The following is a 16,034-nucleotide window of genomic DNA, read 5'->3' on the forward strand; positions in this document are numbered from 1 at the left end:
GGGCCGGAACAAACGGCTTTGCAGGCCTTATACGGCCCGCAGGTTCCCCACCCCTGCTCTAAGGACAGAATGGCTTTCATTGCTTTAATTAACTCAGCTATGTCCACTGAGCTGAGACCTTCCCCCACCTCTTTGTATGCCGAAGTAGAATTTATTGAGCTTTCATCTTCCGATGAATCCTCATCTGAATCATGTGTAGCATGTGAGGGTGAAGACTTACTTACCACCGTCTTATCAGCTTGTTTCTTTTGAGAGGCTGCTGCTGGAAGTGATACACCATAGGTGGGGAGCTGCATGTAAGGGTTAATAGTGTAACCTATCCCTGGTACAGGAGTTGGAGGAACTATCCGTTCAGCTATACTGGATAAAGTCTGTGCAAACATAGCCCAAAGTGGATCCATCTGCACCTGAATCTGCCTTGTATTTTTCATTAACCCCTGGTGAAAGCTAAAACAATTTGAACACAAACCATCCTGAACCAGATCCTGAGAGGATAACACAGCTTTGCAAGACAAACATGATATGAGTGTTGGTGTTGCTGTGAGTGTACCTTCCTCACCTTTGCCGCTCTTAGACATGATAAATAATCAACACTTCCACAGTGTACTACACAATTTGTGACTGTAATCACTTTAAACGTCTTAAAGTGACATACCATCCGACCCTACCCATGCACCAGCATTGAGGATCGGAATAAACAAACTGACAGAAATATAGTAAAGTCAGCAATCACACTAGCAGTCTGTCACACAGTGGGGGTCATTCCGAGTTGTTCGCTCGTTGCCGATTTTCGCTATGCTGCGATTTGTTGCAAAATGCGCAAAGCACGCAGGGCGCATGCGCTTAGTTATTTTACTAAAAACTTAGTAGATTTGCTGTGGATTCTGCGGCGCTTTTCAGTTGCACTGCTGATCGGTGAGTGATTGACAGGAAAGGGGCATTTCTGGGTGGTAACTGAGTGTTTTCCGGGAGTGTGCTAAAAAACGCAGGCGTGTCAGGGAAAAACGAGGGAGTGTCTGGAGAAATGGGGGAGTGGCTGGCCGAACGCTAGGCGTGTTTGTGACGTCAAACCAGGAACTAAACGGACTGAGCTGATCGCAATCTGTGAGTAGGTCTGGAGCTACTCAGAAACTGCAAAGAATTATTTATTAGCAGTTCTGTTAATCTTTCGTTCGCTATTCTGCTAAGCTAAGGTACACTCCCAGAGGGCGGCGGCCTAGCGTGTGCAATGCTGCTAAAAGCAGCTAGCGAGCGAACAACTTGGAATGAGGGCCATTATACATTAGTATAATAAGCAATAAGAGCATATCATCAACTACCACTACATTTAAGTATGTAGGAGAACATACTACTGCATCATGTTTAAACAGATCTAACGTATTCAGACGTAATTGCGAAATAAACAGTAAATGTATACAGACTCATATGCAATAAGCACTTATCTAACTATTTGTACTCAAAAGGGTAGATAGAGACTTAGTGCTGTATTACCCGTACTCAGTAGAGTGCGATACAGGGAGCCTCGCCTCGCTTCCATGACCAATCAATATGCTAGTAACCGCTGAGTGGATCCAGGCGCTACTAGTGTACACTGCCGCTCAATTAACCTATAGTGAACACAGACGCTCAGTGAACACGGACGCACCAGTCACACAGCCGCCTATGCTGCGACTGGGTCCCCTTCGTGTACAGCGTCTGAGACAGAAGCGGGAAACAGTTCATGGTGGGAGACTCGGAGCAAACTGGTCATGAACAGGGGAGAGGGGCGACCAGGAGAGCGTCTGACTCCCCACTGCTGACATCAACCCTAGGGATTGCGGCCTCATACTATTCCTGGAGCCTCTGATCCCTAAGTCCTAGCGCTGGTGCACCCATGGTGGCAGCCGCGTCAGCGACTGTTTGGTAGTCTCCACCCAAAACAGTGCGGCTGTGTCCGTATTCCCCTACTAAGCGGAACCGATGCCGTACCTTCTCCCCGTGCTCCGGCCACAGCCTGGTAACGTCTGCTGGACCTGCTAGTATATCCGACACAGACGCCTGCTGAAACAGCACTGTACTCGTTGGTAAGCGTTGTTGCGACCCGGTGGAGAGTTGTTGGAGCAACTCTTTCTAAGGTACGTATAAGACGCTGTTTAGAAAGATCACTCAAGTAAAAATAGTAAGACTATAAAATTAAAAAAAGAAAGCTTAGGGCTGCTATAAACCAGCAGCCCTCTGACCATGGTCTGGCTCCTGCCGCACCAAACAAAAAACTGATTTGCCTGAGCAAGGAGGTGGGGATATATGGACGGGCCTGTTGCATACTGGGAGGCCGGAAAATCTTTGACTGATTGGTGCAGATCCGCTATCGCTTCATCATATCCCTTTCTTATCCTGTGGAAAACCTATAGACCCTGCCGGAGAAATAAACTATAGCCAGTTCTCTAAATAATCATAAATAATAAATCAGTTTATAAAATGTAGTGAAGAATTTATCTGACCACCGGTGTCGATAAAGAAAATATCTCGGAATAATAAGATTTTAAACCTACCGGTAAATCTATTTCTCCTAGTCCATAGAGGATGCTGGGGACTCCGTAAGGACCATGGGGTATAGACGGGCTTCGCAGGAGATAGGGCACCTAAAAAGAACTTTGACTATGGGTGTGCACTGGCTCCTCCCTCTATGCCCCTCCTCCAGACCTCAGTTAGAGAACTGTGCCCAGAGGAGATGGACAATACAAGGCAGGATTTAGCAATCCAAGGGCAAGATTCATACCAGCCCACACCAATCATACCATGTAACCTGGAACATACATAACCAGTTAACAGTATGAACAAACGACAGTAACGGTCCAAGACCGATGTCAACTGTAACATAACCCTTATGTAAGCAACAACTATATACAAGTCTTGCAGAGTTTCCGCACTGGGACGGGCGCCCAGCATCCTCTACGGACTAGGAGAAATAGATTTACCGGTAGGTTTAAAATCTTATTTTCTCTTACGTCCTAGAGGATGCTGGGGACTCCGTAAGGACCATGGGGTTTATACCAAAGCATCCAATCGGGCGGGAGAGTGCGTATGACTCTGCAGCACCGACTGAGCAAACGCTAGATCCTCATCAGCCAGGGTATCAAACTTGTAGAATTTAGCAAAAGTGTTTGACCCCGACCAAGTCGCCGCTCGGCAAAGTTGTAATGCCGAGACGCCTCGGGCAGCCGCCCAAGAAGAGCCCACCTTCCTAGTGGAATGGGCCTTAACCGAATTTGGTACCGGCAATCCAGCCGTAGAGTGAGCCTGCTGAATCGTATTACAGATCCAGCGAGCAATAGTCTGCTTCGAAGCAGGAGCGCCAATCTTATTGGCCGCATACAGGACAAACAGAGCCTCTGTTTTCCTAATTCTATCTGTCCTGGCTACATACATTTTTAAGGCCCTGACTACGTCCAGGGATCTGGAATCCTCCCGGTCACCTGTAGCCACAGGCACCACAATAGGTTGATTCATATGGAACGAAGAAACCACTTTAGGCAAAAATTGCGGACGTGTCCTCAATTCAGCTCGATCCACATGAAAAATCAAGTAGGGGCTCTTGTGTGACAAAGCCGCCAATTCTGACACTCGCCTTGCTGATGCTAAGGCCAACAACATGACCACCTTCCAGGTAAGAAATTTCAACTCAACCTTGTTAAGCGGTTCAAACCAGTGTGATTTTAGGAACTGCAACACCACGTTCAGGTCCCATGGTGCCACTGGAGGCACAAAAGGGGGCTGGATGTGCAGCACTCCCTTTACAAACGTCTGGACTTCTGGAAGAGAAGCCAATTCCTTCTGAAAGAAAATCGAGAGGGCCAAAATCTGTACCTTAACCGAGCCTAATTTCAGGCCCATATCCACTCCTGTCTGTAGGAAGTGGAGAAGACGACCCAGACGAAAATCTTCCGTAGGTGCATTCTTGGTCTCACACCAAGACACATACTTTCGCCAGATACGGTGATAATGTTTTACCGTCACCTCCTTCCTAGCCTTTATCAAAGTAGGGATGACCTCTTCCGGAATCTTCTTTTTCGCTAGTATTCGGCGTTCAACCGCCATGCCATGCCGTCAAACGTAACCGCGGTAAGTCTTGAAATACACAGGGCCCCTGCTGCAACAGGTCTTCCCTCAGAGGAAGAGGCCAGGGATCTCCTGTGAGCATCTCTTGTAGATCCGAGTACCAGGCCCTTCGAGGCCAGTCTGGGACAACGAGTATCGTCTGTACTCCTCTTCGTCTTATGATCCTCAACACTTTCGTGATGAGAGGAAGAGGAGGAAACACGTAGACCGATTCGAACACCCACGGTGTTACCAGTGCGTCTACTGCTACTGCCTGAGGGTCACGAGACCTGGCGCAATACCTCCGAAGTTTTTTGTTGAGGCGTGACGCCATCATGTCTATTTGAGGAGTTCCCCAAAAACGTGTTACGTCTGCAAAGACTTCTTGATGAAGTCCCCACTCTCCTGGATGGAGATCGTGTCTGCTGAGGAAGTCTGCTTCCCAGTTGTCCACTCCCGGAATGAAGACAGCCGACAGAGCGCTTACATGATTTTCCGCCCAGCGAAGGATCCTTGTGGCTTCCGCCATCGCGACTCTGCTTCTGGTCCTGCCTTGGTGGTTCACATGAGCCACCTCTGTGACATTGTCGGATTGAATCAGAACCGGTAGGTTTCGAAGAAGACTCTCCGCTTGTCGAAGGCCGTTGTAAATGGCCCTGAGTTCCAACACATTGATGTGTAGACAGGACTCCTGGTCTGACTAAAGCCCCTGAAAAGTCTTAGCCTGTGTGACCGCTCCCCATCCTCGGAGGCTCGCGTCCGTGGTAACCAGGAGCCAATCCTGAATTCCGAACCTGCGACCCTCCAGGAGGTGAGCACTTTGCAACCACCACAGGAGGGACACTCTGGTCCCTAGGGACAGAGTTATTTTCCGATGTAAGTGCAGATGGGACCCGGACCACTTGTCCAGAAGGTCCCATTGAAAAGTCCTTGCATGGAACCTTCCGAAGGGAATGGCCTCGTAGGCCGCCACCATTTCCCCCAGAACTCGAGTGCATTGGTGAACTGCCACCCTTTTCGGTTTTAGCAGGTCTCTGACCATGTTCTGGATGTCTTGGGCTTTTTCTATTGGGAGGGAGACCTTCATGTGTTCCGTATCCAGTATCATACCTAGGAACGGTAGTCGAGTTGTCGGAATCAACTGTGACTTCGGTAGATTTAGAATCCAACCGTGTTGCTGGAGCACTCTCAGAGAGAGCGCCACACTGCTCAGCAATTTCTCCCTTGATCTCGCTTTTATCAGGAGATCGTCCAAGAATGGGATAATTGTGACTCCATGCTTGCGCAGGACCACCATCATTTCCGCCATTATCTTGGTGAAAATCCTCGGGGCCGTGGAAAGTCCAAACGGCAACGTCTGAAATTGGTAATGACAATCCTGTACAGCGAATCTCAGGTATTCCTGATGGGGGGCATATATGGGGACATGAAGGTACGCATCCTTTATGTCCAGAGACACCATAAACTCCCCCTCCTCCATGTTGGCTATTATCGCTCTGAGAGATTCCATTTTGAATTTGAATATTTTTATGTACAGGTTTAGGGATTTCAGATTCAAAATAGGTCTGACCGAACCGTCCGGTTTCGGGACCACAAATAGGGTTGAATAGTAACCTCTTCCCTGCTGGTGCAGGGGAACCTTGATTATCACTTGCTGTATACACAGCGTTTGAATTGCAGCTAACACTACATCCCTTTCCGATGTGGAAGCTGGTAGGGCCGATTTGAAAAATCGGCTCGGGGGCACCTCCTCGAATTCCAATTTGTAACCCTGGGAAACTATTTCCAACACCCAGGGATTCAGGTCCGAACTGACCCAGGCCTGACTGAAAAGTCGAAGACGTGCCCCCACCGGTGCGGACTCCCTCAGGGGAGCCCCAGCGTCAAGCTGTGGGTTTTGGAGCAGCCGGGGAGGACTTTTGTTCCTGGGCACCTGCCGAAGCAGGTGCTCTCTTGCCTCTGCCCTTACCTCTGGCGAGGAAAGAGGCTCCCCGACCTCTTTTGGACTTGTGCTACCGAAAGGACTGCATCTGATATGGTGTTTTTGCTTTTGCTGTTGGGGAATATATGGTAAAAAATTTGATTTACCTGCTGTAGCTGTGGAAACCAGGTCCGTCAGCCCATCCCCAAACAATACATCCCCCTTATAGGGTAGTACTTCCATATGTTTCTTGGAATCCGCATCACCCGTCCATTGGAGAGTCCATAAGGATCTTCTCGCTGAGATAGACATGGCATTGGCCCTAGAAGCTAGCAATCCAATGTCCCTTTGAGCATCCCTCATAAATAAGACTGCGTCTTTAATATGGGCTAGAGTTAGGAATATAGTATCCTTATCCATATTATCAAATTGATCTGTCAGCTCATCTGTCCAAGCTGCAATTGCACTACACACCCATGCCGACGCAATTGTCGGTCTTAACACAGCACCCGTATGAGAATAAATACACTTTAAGTTAGTTTCTTGCCTGCGATCTGCAGGGTTCTTAAGGGCCGCTGTGTCAGGAGACGGTAGCGCCACTTTCTTGGACAAGCGCGTCAGGGCCTTGTCCACAGTGGGGGGTGATTCCCAAATCTCCCTGTCCTGCTTAGGGAAAGGGTATGCCATATAAATTCTTTTCGGGATCTGCGGTCTCTTATCCGGAGTCTCCCAAGCTTTTCCAAAGAATTCATTTAATTCATGAGATGTGGGAAAATTAATAATCTGTTTCTTTTCCTTAAACATGTGTACCCTTGTGTCGGGGACCGAGGGTTCATCCACAATATGCAACACATCCCTTATTGCCACAATCATACACTGAATGGTTTTAGCCACCTTAGGGTGCAATTTTACTTCGTCATAGTCGACACTGGAATCAGAATCCGTGTCGGTAGTAGTGTCTTGTGTTAAGGGACGCTTTTGAGACCCCGACGGGCCCTGTGAGTCGGTCCAATCTGAGGATTGACCCCCTGATGTCCCCCCTAAATCAGCCTTATCAAGCCTTTTATGTAAAGATGCCACACTTGCATTCAACATATGCCACATGTTCATCCAATCTGGAGTCGGCACAACCGACGGGGGACACACCACTCATTTGCTCCACCTCCTCCTTGGAGAAGCCTTCCGCCTCAGACATGTCGACACACCCGTACAGACACCCCCCACACACAGGGATTAACCTATAAGGGGACAAAACCCCAACCAGGTCCTAAGGAGAGACAGAGAAAGAGTATGCCAGCACACACAAATATGTCCAGATAGCGCTTTTTTATATATATATATATATATATATATATATATATATATATATTATGCCAATTCCCACTCACTGCGTCGCTAATGTGCCCCCCTCCTCTTTTTTCCAGCCTGTGTTCAGCAGGGGAGAGACCAGGGAGCCAGCGTTTTCTCTCATGCAGCTTCTGTGGAGAAAATGGCGCTGGTTAGTGCTGAGGATCAAGCCCCGCCCACCCGACGGCGGGCTTCGGTCCCAGTGATTTTTCAATAAAATGGCAGAGGATCATAGATTTACTGCCTCAGCAGTCTAATCCAACTGTATTTGTGCCAAAATGTGAGGTTTATTGCTGCCCAGGGCGCCCCCCCCCTGCGCCCTGCACCCTTCAGTGCTGCTCTGTGTGTGTGAGACTGGGAGCAATGGCGCGCAGCTTACCTCATGAAGATCTGATGTCTTCTGCCGCCTCAGATGTCTTCTGCCTTCTCTATACGGCATCTATCTTCGGCATCTGTGAGGAGGACGGCGGCGCGGCTCCGGGATGAACCCCAGGTGAGACCTGTGTTCCGACTCCCTCTGGAGCTAATGGTGTCCAGTAGCCTTAGAAGCAGTGCCCAACTTGACAAGCCAGCTCTGCTTCTCTCTCCTCGGTCCCACGATGCAGGGAGCCTGTTCCCAACAGGACTCCCTGAAAATAAAAAACCTAACAAAATTGTTTTTTCCACAGAAAACTCTGGAGAGCTCTCTGCAGTGCACCCATTCTCCTCTGGGCAGAAGATCTAACTGAGGTCTGGAGGAGGGGCATAGAGGGAGGAGCCAGTGCACACCCATAGTCAAAGTTCTTTTTAGGTGCCCTATCTCCTGCAGAGCCCGTCTATACCCCATGGTCCTTACGGAGTCCCCAGCATCCTCTAGGACGTAAGAGAAATATAAATTACAGAGCACCACTTTCTAGACTAACCTGTCGCAGGTTCTGCAGTTCTGTGTCAGTTCGGTCTTGCTTGGATTTTGCTAGCTGAAGGAGTTGATCTTTACGCTTCTCTCTTTCACCTTTAAAACAAATAGAGCAGATTTATAGACCATTTCAGTTATTGATGTTAACCCCCCCAATCTATTGTTTGAGTGAGAAACAGTTAATATAAAATAAAAAGGCTGCTGTACAATGACACATACAGTTGCCTACATTTCACACACAAAAAGGCAAATAAAAAGAACTAAGACTAAGGGAACATTCTGCAAAAACCAGCACCATGAAAGAACTTTGGGAAAGGTCTTCTTCCAGGCGGTCATGGAGAAAAAATTAAAAACTGAGGGGATACAGATAGACAAAAGAGGCTTCTGAACCCACAGCACAGTCTGAAAAAAATCTGCTAGGCCTGCCTTCTTAAGAATCATGGCCTTAAGCATTATGCTGTTAAATACGGCTACATCACACCTCAATGAAAATGGTCCATGCAACATCCCTCTGCGCTGAAAGACATAAAGCTAGCAGTGTCACAGTACTTTGAGGAAAATGCTTATCCTGAATTTTCCTCAAGTATTTTCTGGGAGGCCCATAAGGTTACCATACGGGGCTTTCTCATGGATAAAATGCTCTGCGATTAGAAAGCAAGTCACGCAAGATATCCTCTCTCTCAAAGCGCAAATTTCCACACTGACTGCCCAACATAAGATGTCTCCCTGTGACTCCGTTTAATCGGATAGACTGTCTGAAGGGTCAACTAAATACCCTTCTGTCTGCACTTGTACTGCAGAAACTTCGTCAACCTTTTTACGACAAAGCTGATAAAATTGACTCATTGTTGGCCAATAAACTGGGATGCAAACAAGTTAAAGGAATGATTAACAAACTATATTCTAGCAAACTTAGCTCTCACCTATGACTTCAGGAATTTCTACAGTTCTCTTTATAATCTTCCCACTCCCTCCCTGTCCTCACCTACCGCGCCTGAGGAAATACGTTCTTACCTATCCATCCCTCCCTTGCCAAGTATATCAGAAACACAGTTAGCTGCAATTAATAAGTCAATCTCGGTGGAGGAGACGATCGCTGACAATCCTCTGCCGCCCCGGGCCACAACGGATTTACAGCCCAATATTATAAATCATGTACGTCGGAGTCATAGACCTCATCCACTCTATGCACAAACACAGACGCAGAGAAAGCATTCGATCGCATCTCGTGGCAGTTTGTTTTTGGAGTCCTTCATAAAATGGTTTCTCTGACAACTTTTATGATTGAATCTCGGCACTCTACCACTCCCCAATGGCAAGGGTCTCTGTTAATAATGTCACTTTCAATAGCTTTGGAATTGCTAACGGCACCAGACAGGGCTGCCCCCTTTCCCCATTAGCATTTGAAAAAACACTGGTTGTTGATCCTGCACAGAACTAGATTCAAAGATACAGGAAATTAAATAAGAGCCAGAAATGGACAATAATCTTAGGAAATCCCAATCTGTCCGTATGGCGGTGCGCCCAGGGTCATAAAAGGCAAACAAAATTGTATATACAAAGAGAAAAAAGGTATGACACTAGTTTGGGCGCACTCTTGTTATTATTTTAGATAATGATCAAATGAGATAAAGGCCTAAAGCTTGATATTGACGTCTAGGGCTAGTACTCTGCTGTCCTTTTAAAGAACCTCAAAACAGGATATATTCTGCATGAATAGCCATATTTATATAATGAAAAAATGTGTCTGGGAGGAACACCAATTTATGTTGCAAAATAATGTGTGAAATGTTCAGATCTTAATTATACCTGGATAATTGCATAATGGAAGGTAGCTACATCGCAAACTGCCTCCGTCTGCCAGAGATCTGTACAAACTTTGTTTGTATTAATGCGGCCCTGATTAGGGTTGGATTAGTGGGTGGGAGAGCCCACACACTGTGAAATGATTTTTAGTAACTTGCCACTGTCTTTGATAGGTAAATCATAGGAAGATTAGGAAAGTAGTTGGAATCAGTAAAGTAGTGATACTGCTGTTGGCGTTAATACCATAGGAGGATCTTTCTACTTCACCGGGTATTCCCTAGTAGTCACCCGTCTAGGTACTGACCCAGCCCACCTCCGTTTAGCTTCCAAGATCGGACGAGATTGGGCGTGAAGGGAGGGGTATGGTCGTAGAGAGAACTTGCCCTATATCGCCAATGAGAGTGCACCGAAACGGAAGGATAGATTCCTTCTCGGGAGAGAATATGATGAGATTATAAGATGATTAAATAAATACCGATAGATAATTAGGTGTGAATCTGCTGTCCACGTTAGACTGGCAAGACAGTCTAACGTGGACAGCAGATTCACACCTAATTATCTATCGGTATTTATTTAATCATCTTATAATCTCATCATATTCTCTCCCGAGAAGGAATCTATCCTTCCGTTTCGGTGCACTCTCATTGGCGATGTAGGGCAAGTTCTCTCTACGACCATACCCCTCCCTTCACGCCCAATCTCATCCGATCTTGGAAGCTAAACGGAGGTGGGCTGGGTCAGTACCTAGACGGGTGACTACTAGGGAATACCCGGTGAAGTAGAAAGATCCTCCTATGGTATTAACGCCAACAGCAGTATCACTACTTTACTGATTCCAACTACTTTCCTAATCTTCCTATGATTTACCTATCAAAGACAGTGGCAAGTTACTAAAAATCATTTCACAGTGTGTGGGCTCTCCCACCCACTAATCCAACCCTAATCAGGGCCGCATTAATACAAACAAAGTTTGTACAGATCTCTGGCAGACGGAGGCAGTTTGCGATGTAGCTACCTTCCATTATGCAATTATCCAGGTATAATTAAGATCTGAACATTTCACACATTATTTTGCAACATAAATTGGTGTTCCTCCCAGACACATTTTTTCATTATATAAATATGGCTATTCATGCAGAATATATCCTGTTTTGAGGTTCTTTAAAAGGACAGCAGAGTACTAGCCCTAGACGTCAATATCAAGCTTTAGGCCTTTATCTCATTTGATCATTATCTAAAATAATAACAAGAGTGCGCCCAAACTAGTGTCATACCTTTTTTCTCTTTGTATATACAATCCCATTAGCATTTGCCCTAGTTATGGAACCCCTGGCGGCAAGGGTCCATCGTAATACGAATATATAGGAAATTAAAACTGGCCCCATAGAGCATAAGATAGCGTTCTACGTGTACGTTGTTTTAATTTCTCTCTCTCTTACCCTACACAATCCCTTCAGCCTCTCCTCTCCAAGACAGATCTCTACTTCCAGCACTCGGATTATAAAATTAATACCAACAAAATTGAAGTCCTTGATTTTTATATTCCCGCAGCAACAAAACAAACCCTTGAGTGTTAATTTCCCTTTACATACCATAAGCGGAAAATTCAATACCTGGGTATTTATTTAAAGCACCATCACCATCAATTATTCCAGCCCAACTTTCCTTGCATTCTGGATCACATTAAATTAGATTTTACAGACATGGTCTGGGCATTTCATATCTTGCATAGGCAGAATAAATTCATTAAAGATGAATGTACTTCCTCAACTCCTATATTTATTGCAAACTTTACTGATTTATAACCCTCTTTATGTTTTCAAATTTTTATATTTTCACTCTTCTCAATTTGTTTGGGCACAGAAACGACCCCATATTTATGTACTAGTTCTACAACACTGTTTCTGAGATGGCGGCCAACATATCCCTAACTTTTTGGAAGTATTATTATGCGGCTCAGCTCTCCCACTGTGTGCAGTGGTGTGCTTTTGATGCAGGTAAGGTCTGGGCTGATGTTGAGGCTGAGGAGCTGGGTTCATTTATGCTTTCTTCCCTCTTGTGGCTGCCCAGGAATCGCCGTCCCCGGAATATCGCTTCCCACCCTGTAAATTCCCGCTCACTTTCCGTCTGAGACTTTGTTAATTTAATCTAGCTCCGGGACCATCCTCCGTCATTACACTGTTTCAGAACACTGAATTTCCCCTTGGCATGTATAATTTATCTTTCAATGTTTGGCAGGCAGGGAATATTCTTTTTCTAAATGGTATTTCGGATTATGTTAATTTCCCTCAATTTTCTTATATTTAGGCGTAGGTGGCAATCCCTTCTAGAGAATATTTTAAATTTCTGCTGGTAGTCACTTCCACTCGAACCGGGATATTCAATTTGCCCCAAAGAGACATCGGGAGTAAAAACTCCCGATGTTTCTTCGGGTTTTGCGTTCGGCCTATTTGATTTAATCGGCCGCTAAAAAGTGCATATTCAACCCGAACACACACAGGTTCAGTGAAACCTGTGTGTTTTTGGATGAAATAGCTCCGTTTTCGGATGAAAACGGGGCTGTTATCGGGGATTTTGCTTCACCTGCTAGAGGCAAGTGAAACAAAATCCCAGAGAAGCTGCGGCACGCGCCGGCATATCGGGGCCAATTAGATAGCCCCCACCGGCGAGACTTTTCACCTGACAGTGACAGGGCTAATTGAATATCCCGCTAAGAATAAATCAGTGCTAACTGGGATGCTCCTTTCTACTTTTGAGTCTATATGCTGGAATCGATCCTCAACCAAGGCTTAACTTCAAGGATATATGCTTAATGAGGAAGTAAGTCATATGGGAGAATCTCACGATCTGGCAGGGGAATAAGAGCCTAGATCAAGAAGAATGGTGAGAAATCAGGGAAAATGCTGTCTCCAGTTCCATTTGTGTTAAAATGAAAGAAAACGTATATAAACTTCTGTGTTGTGTTCCTTCTCAGTTGAAGGCTATGTTTCCTTAACACCTCAGACAGTGCTGGAGAGAGAGGGCTCCTTCTTACATACATGTAAGATTTTGTCATTATGACAAGAACACACTCCTGTCGCACCTGTTCGGCTCGCCTATACCTTTTGACCATAATTCTCCTTCTTCCTTTAAGCCTTCCCACCCTCTCTAGGCACCAAAATATGTTGATAAGTCACATTGCCTCTGCCGTGACTTGCCAAATTGCTGCAGAATGGAAAAAGCCTATGTTAATAGAATGGAATATATGTGTAATGTGTTGCCTCACTCATCTAAGTAATTTCATAATATCTGGGGCCCTTGGCAGACTATTTAAAACGCCTGGTTCCCATTTTGCAGCCGAGCCCCTGAATTATTTTTACTGATAGTAACATAACTAGAGGTCCTCCCAAACTGCTCTAAACTCTTTTCTTCCTAATTTTCTTTTTCATTCTTCTGTTCCTTTGCTTTACTTCTCTTTTCAGACAGTAATTTTAGCAGTCGCTATTGAGAAAGTTCTCTCAATGTTTCTTCACAAAAATGGATCATTATACGTTGCTTGTTTATAGCAGAAATTTGTGTGTGTGTATACACTTTGCTATTTGGATTGTTTTGCTTCTTGCCTGCTGTATTGTAATGTGATCTGCTCAATAAACATTACTTTAAAAATAAAAAAATGGACCATGCGACAGGAAGTCTGCTGCAGAGGAAGACGTTTATGGCAATCTGTCTGAAGGATGTCTAGATTATTTCTGACACCCTTGTAGTAAAAACAGAAGTCAAACACTAAGATCAATACACTTTTGAGCCACAAGGTTCCTCAGAAATTCCAGTGGACTTATGGGCAAGTCCATGTACTAAACATGGAGCCTGGAGGTTCCCTCTGGTCCTAGAATCCTTAATGTTTATTAAGTTGATAAGGAAGTCACCTGTTGCTGAAAATGACTCATCATATTCCTAATGGACAGCTAAATAGGCTGCAACCTCTTGACAATGTTTGATTCAATCTCCTCCTAGTGCAAATAAAGGCAAACTAATCAGCAGGGAAAGAGTTTGCTTACACTTTTGTAACCAGAAATAACAAAGTCCATTCACTTTCTAAGAAATGTCCAAGATGGCTTATATCAAGGAGCTGGCTCATGGTGTAATTGAGCCCTTCCCTGTGCATCTGAATGGTATTGGTATCAGGAAAAACAAGCCAAGGACTGTGATAGGACTGGTCCTACTAGAGTGCGGTCTGATGCTCTGGGACACACAGGCAGAACAGGGGCCTAGTTTTTGCACAAATAATTTATTCGTCCATTCTACAGACCCCTATCACTTTGTTATCCTCAAAATTGGAGGCTTAGCACACCTTGTCTTGGGTATAGATTATACTTCACTTGAGCTGTGCTCCAGGAAAAAGCTAGAAAACTAGAACTGAAGACTAGCGGCTATGTACATACTATGTACATGTGTTTATTTTATATGTAATAAATTTGATATATATACAGCTATATGCGCTTTCTGATAATATATTATCATCCTTGTGCTGTTTTGTTGGTGGACAGGTCAGTACTGTCCAGTTGAGAGCTGCTTTTTTTCAACACATAAGGTGACGCGCTGGAATTATTTGTTTCTTTTTTTATAGTGCAACTAGTTCAGCTGCTCTGCTGCTGCAGAGTCCCTTGTACGTATGCTCTGAACACATCAGATTCAGCATTTATTTAGAAGACCCAGGGGTGTTATAGTAAAGGGGAGTAGTTCCACTATAGCAGAATGAGAAAAGAGGATTTTGGTACTTACCGATAAATCCATTTCTCTGAATCCTCTAGGGGACACTGGAGCATTCTTAGACATTAGGGGTGTGAAGCCTGCAACCGGAGGTGTGGCATAATGTAAAATTAGCATTGTCTGCACAGCCGGCTCCTCCCCCTTCACATCCCTCCTCCCTCAGTTTGAAAAATTTGACTGAGAGAATAGGACATGACAATAGCACAAGGCGAGGAACCGAACCGTACAACCTATCAAACAGCATCCAATAAACTCGTACTCGTGTGTACGAACTGTTTGAACAAGAAATTTGAACACAGCAGGTTGACAGCACAGAGGTGGGCGTCCAGTGTCCCCTAGAGGATTCAGAGAAATAGATTTATCGGTAAGTACCAAAATCCTCTTTTCTCTTTCATCCACTAGGGGACACTGGAGCATTCTTAGACATTAGGGGACGTCCCAAAGTTATCCCCTAGGGAGGGAGTGTTGTCGGTGACTTGCAAAACTAAACGTCCGAACTTAGTCGTCAGACGCAAAGGTGTCAAACTTAGAAAAGTTCGCGAACGTGTGGGCTGAAGACCACGTTGTCGCTGTGCAAAGCTGAGTAGTGGAAACACCTCTGGCAGCCGCCCAGGAGGCACCCACTGATCGGGTGGTATGAGCACCCGTCTGAACCGGAACCTGCTTGCCACAGGAATCATAAGCTTATCGAATGGTAAGTCTAATCCATCTAGACAATGAGTGCCTAGATGTTGGCCAACCCTAAAAGGTCCGACTATCCGAAGGACGACGTAATTCATACGTATACCCGTGAAACTTGGACAACAGCCAAGGACACGTCCCCATCTGCGAGACCCTGGAAAGACGGGACCCCAATTGGCTGGGTTACATGAAACCCAAAAACAACCTTAGGAAAGAATCTGCTCCTATACGGAGTTCTGCCCGATCCTCATGAAAAATTAAAAAGGGACTCTTACACGATAAGGCTCCCAACTCAGAAGTCCGCCTGGCCGAAGCCAAGGTAAGCAATAATGTGACTGTACAAGAGAGATAGTTCAGGTCTGTTCTTGCTAACGCTCACAAGTTGGTGATCTCAGAAACTCCAACACCAAATGTAAGTCCCATGGTGCAGTAGGACGGTGAAAAGGGGGTGGTATCCTCAGAACCCCCTGTAAAAAGGAGTGAACCTCTGGCAAGGATGCCAACCACTGTTGAAAAAGGATATAGAGAGCAGATATTTGAACCCTCAGAGAGCCCAGC

At 45.5% G+C, this 16,034-nt stretch overlaps 1 protein-coding gene and 2 pseudogenes across 1 annotated transcript in view; 1 reads left to right on the forward strand and 2 right to left on the reverse strand.

Annotated features, from left to right (window-relative positions):
* Positions 1-16,034, reverse strand: part of CCDC62 (coiled-coil domain containing 62) — a 148,879-nt gene that overhangs the window by 31,818 nt on the left and 101,027 nt on the right. Inside the window, exon 8 of the mRNA XM_063964567.1 lies at positions 8,248-8,336. Within this exon, the coding sequence (XP_063820637.1) occupies positions 8,248-8,336 (89 nt within the window). The remainder of the gene's footprint in view (positions 1-8,247; positions 8,337-16,034) is intronic.
* Positions 10,302-10,420, reverse strand: LOC134950322 (5S ribosomal RNA; annotated as a pseudogene).
* On the forward strand, positions 10,713-10,831 carry LOC134949423 (5S ribosomal RNA; annotated as a pseudogene).

Source organism: Pseudophryne corroboree, chromosome 1 (assembly GCF_028390025.1).
Source record: "Pseudophryne corroboree isolate aPseCor3 chromosome 1, aPseCor3.hap2, whole genome shotgun sequence".
NCBI lineage: Eukaryota > Metazoa > Chordata > Amphibia > Anura > Myobatrachidae > Pseudophryne > Pseudophryne corroboree.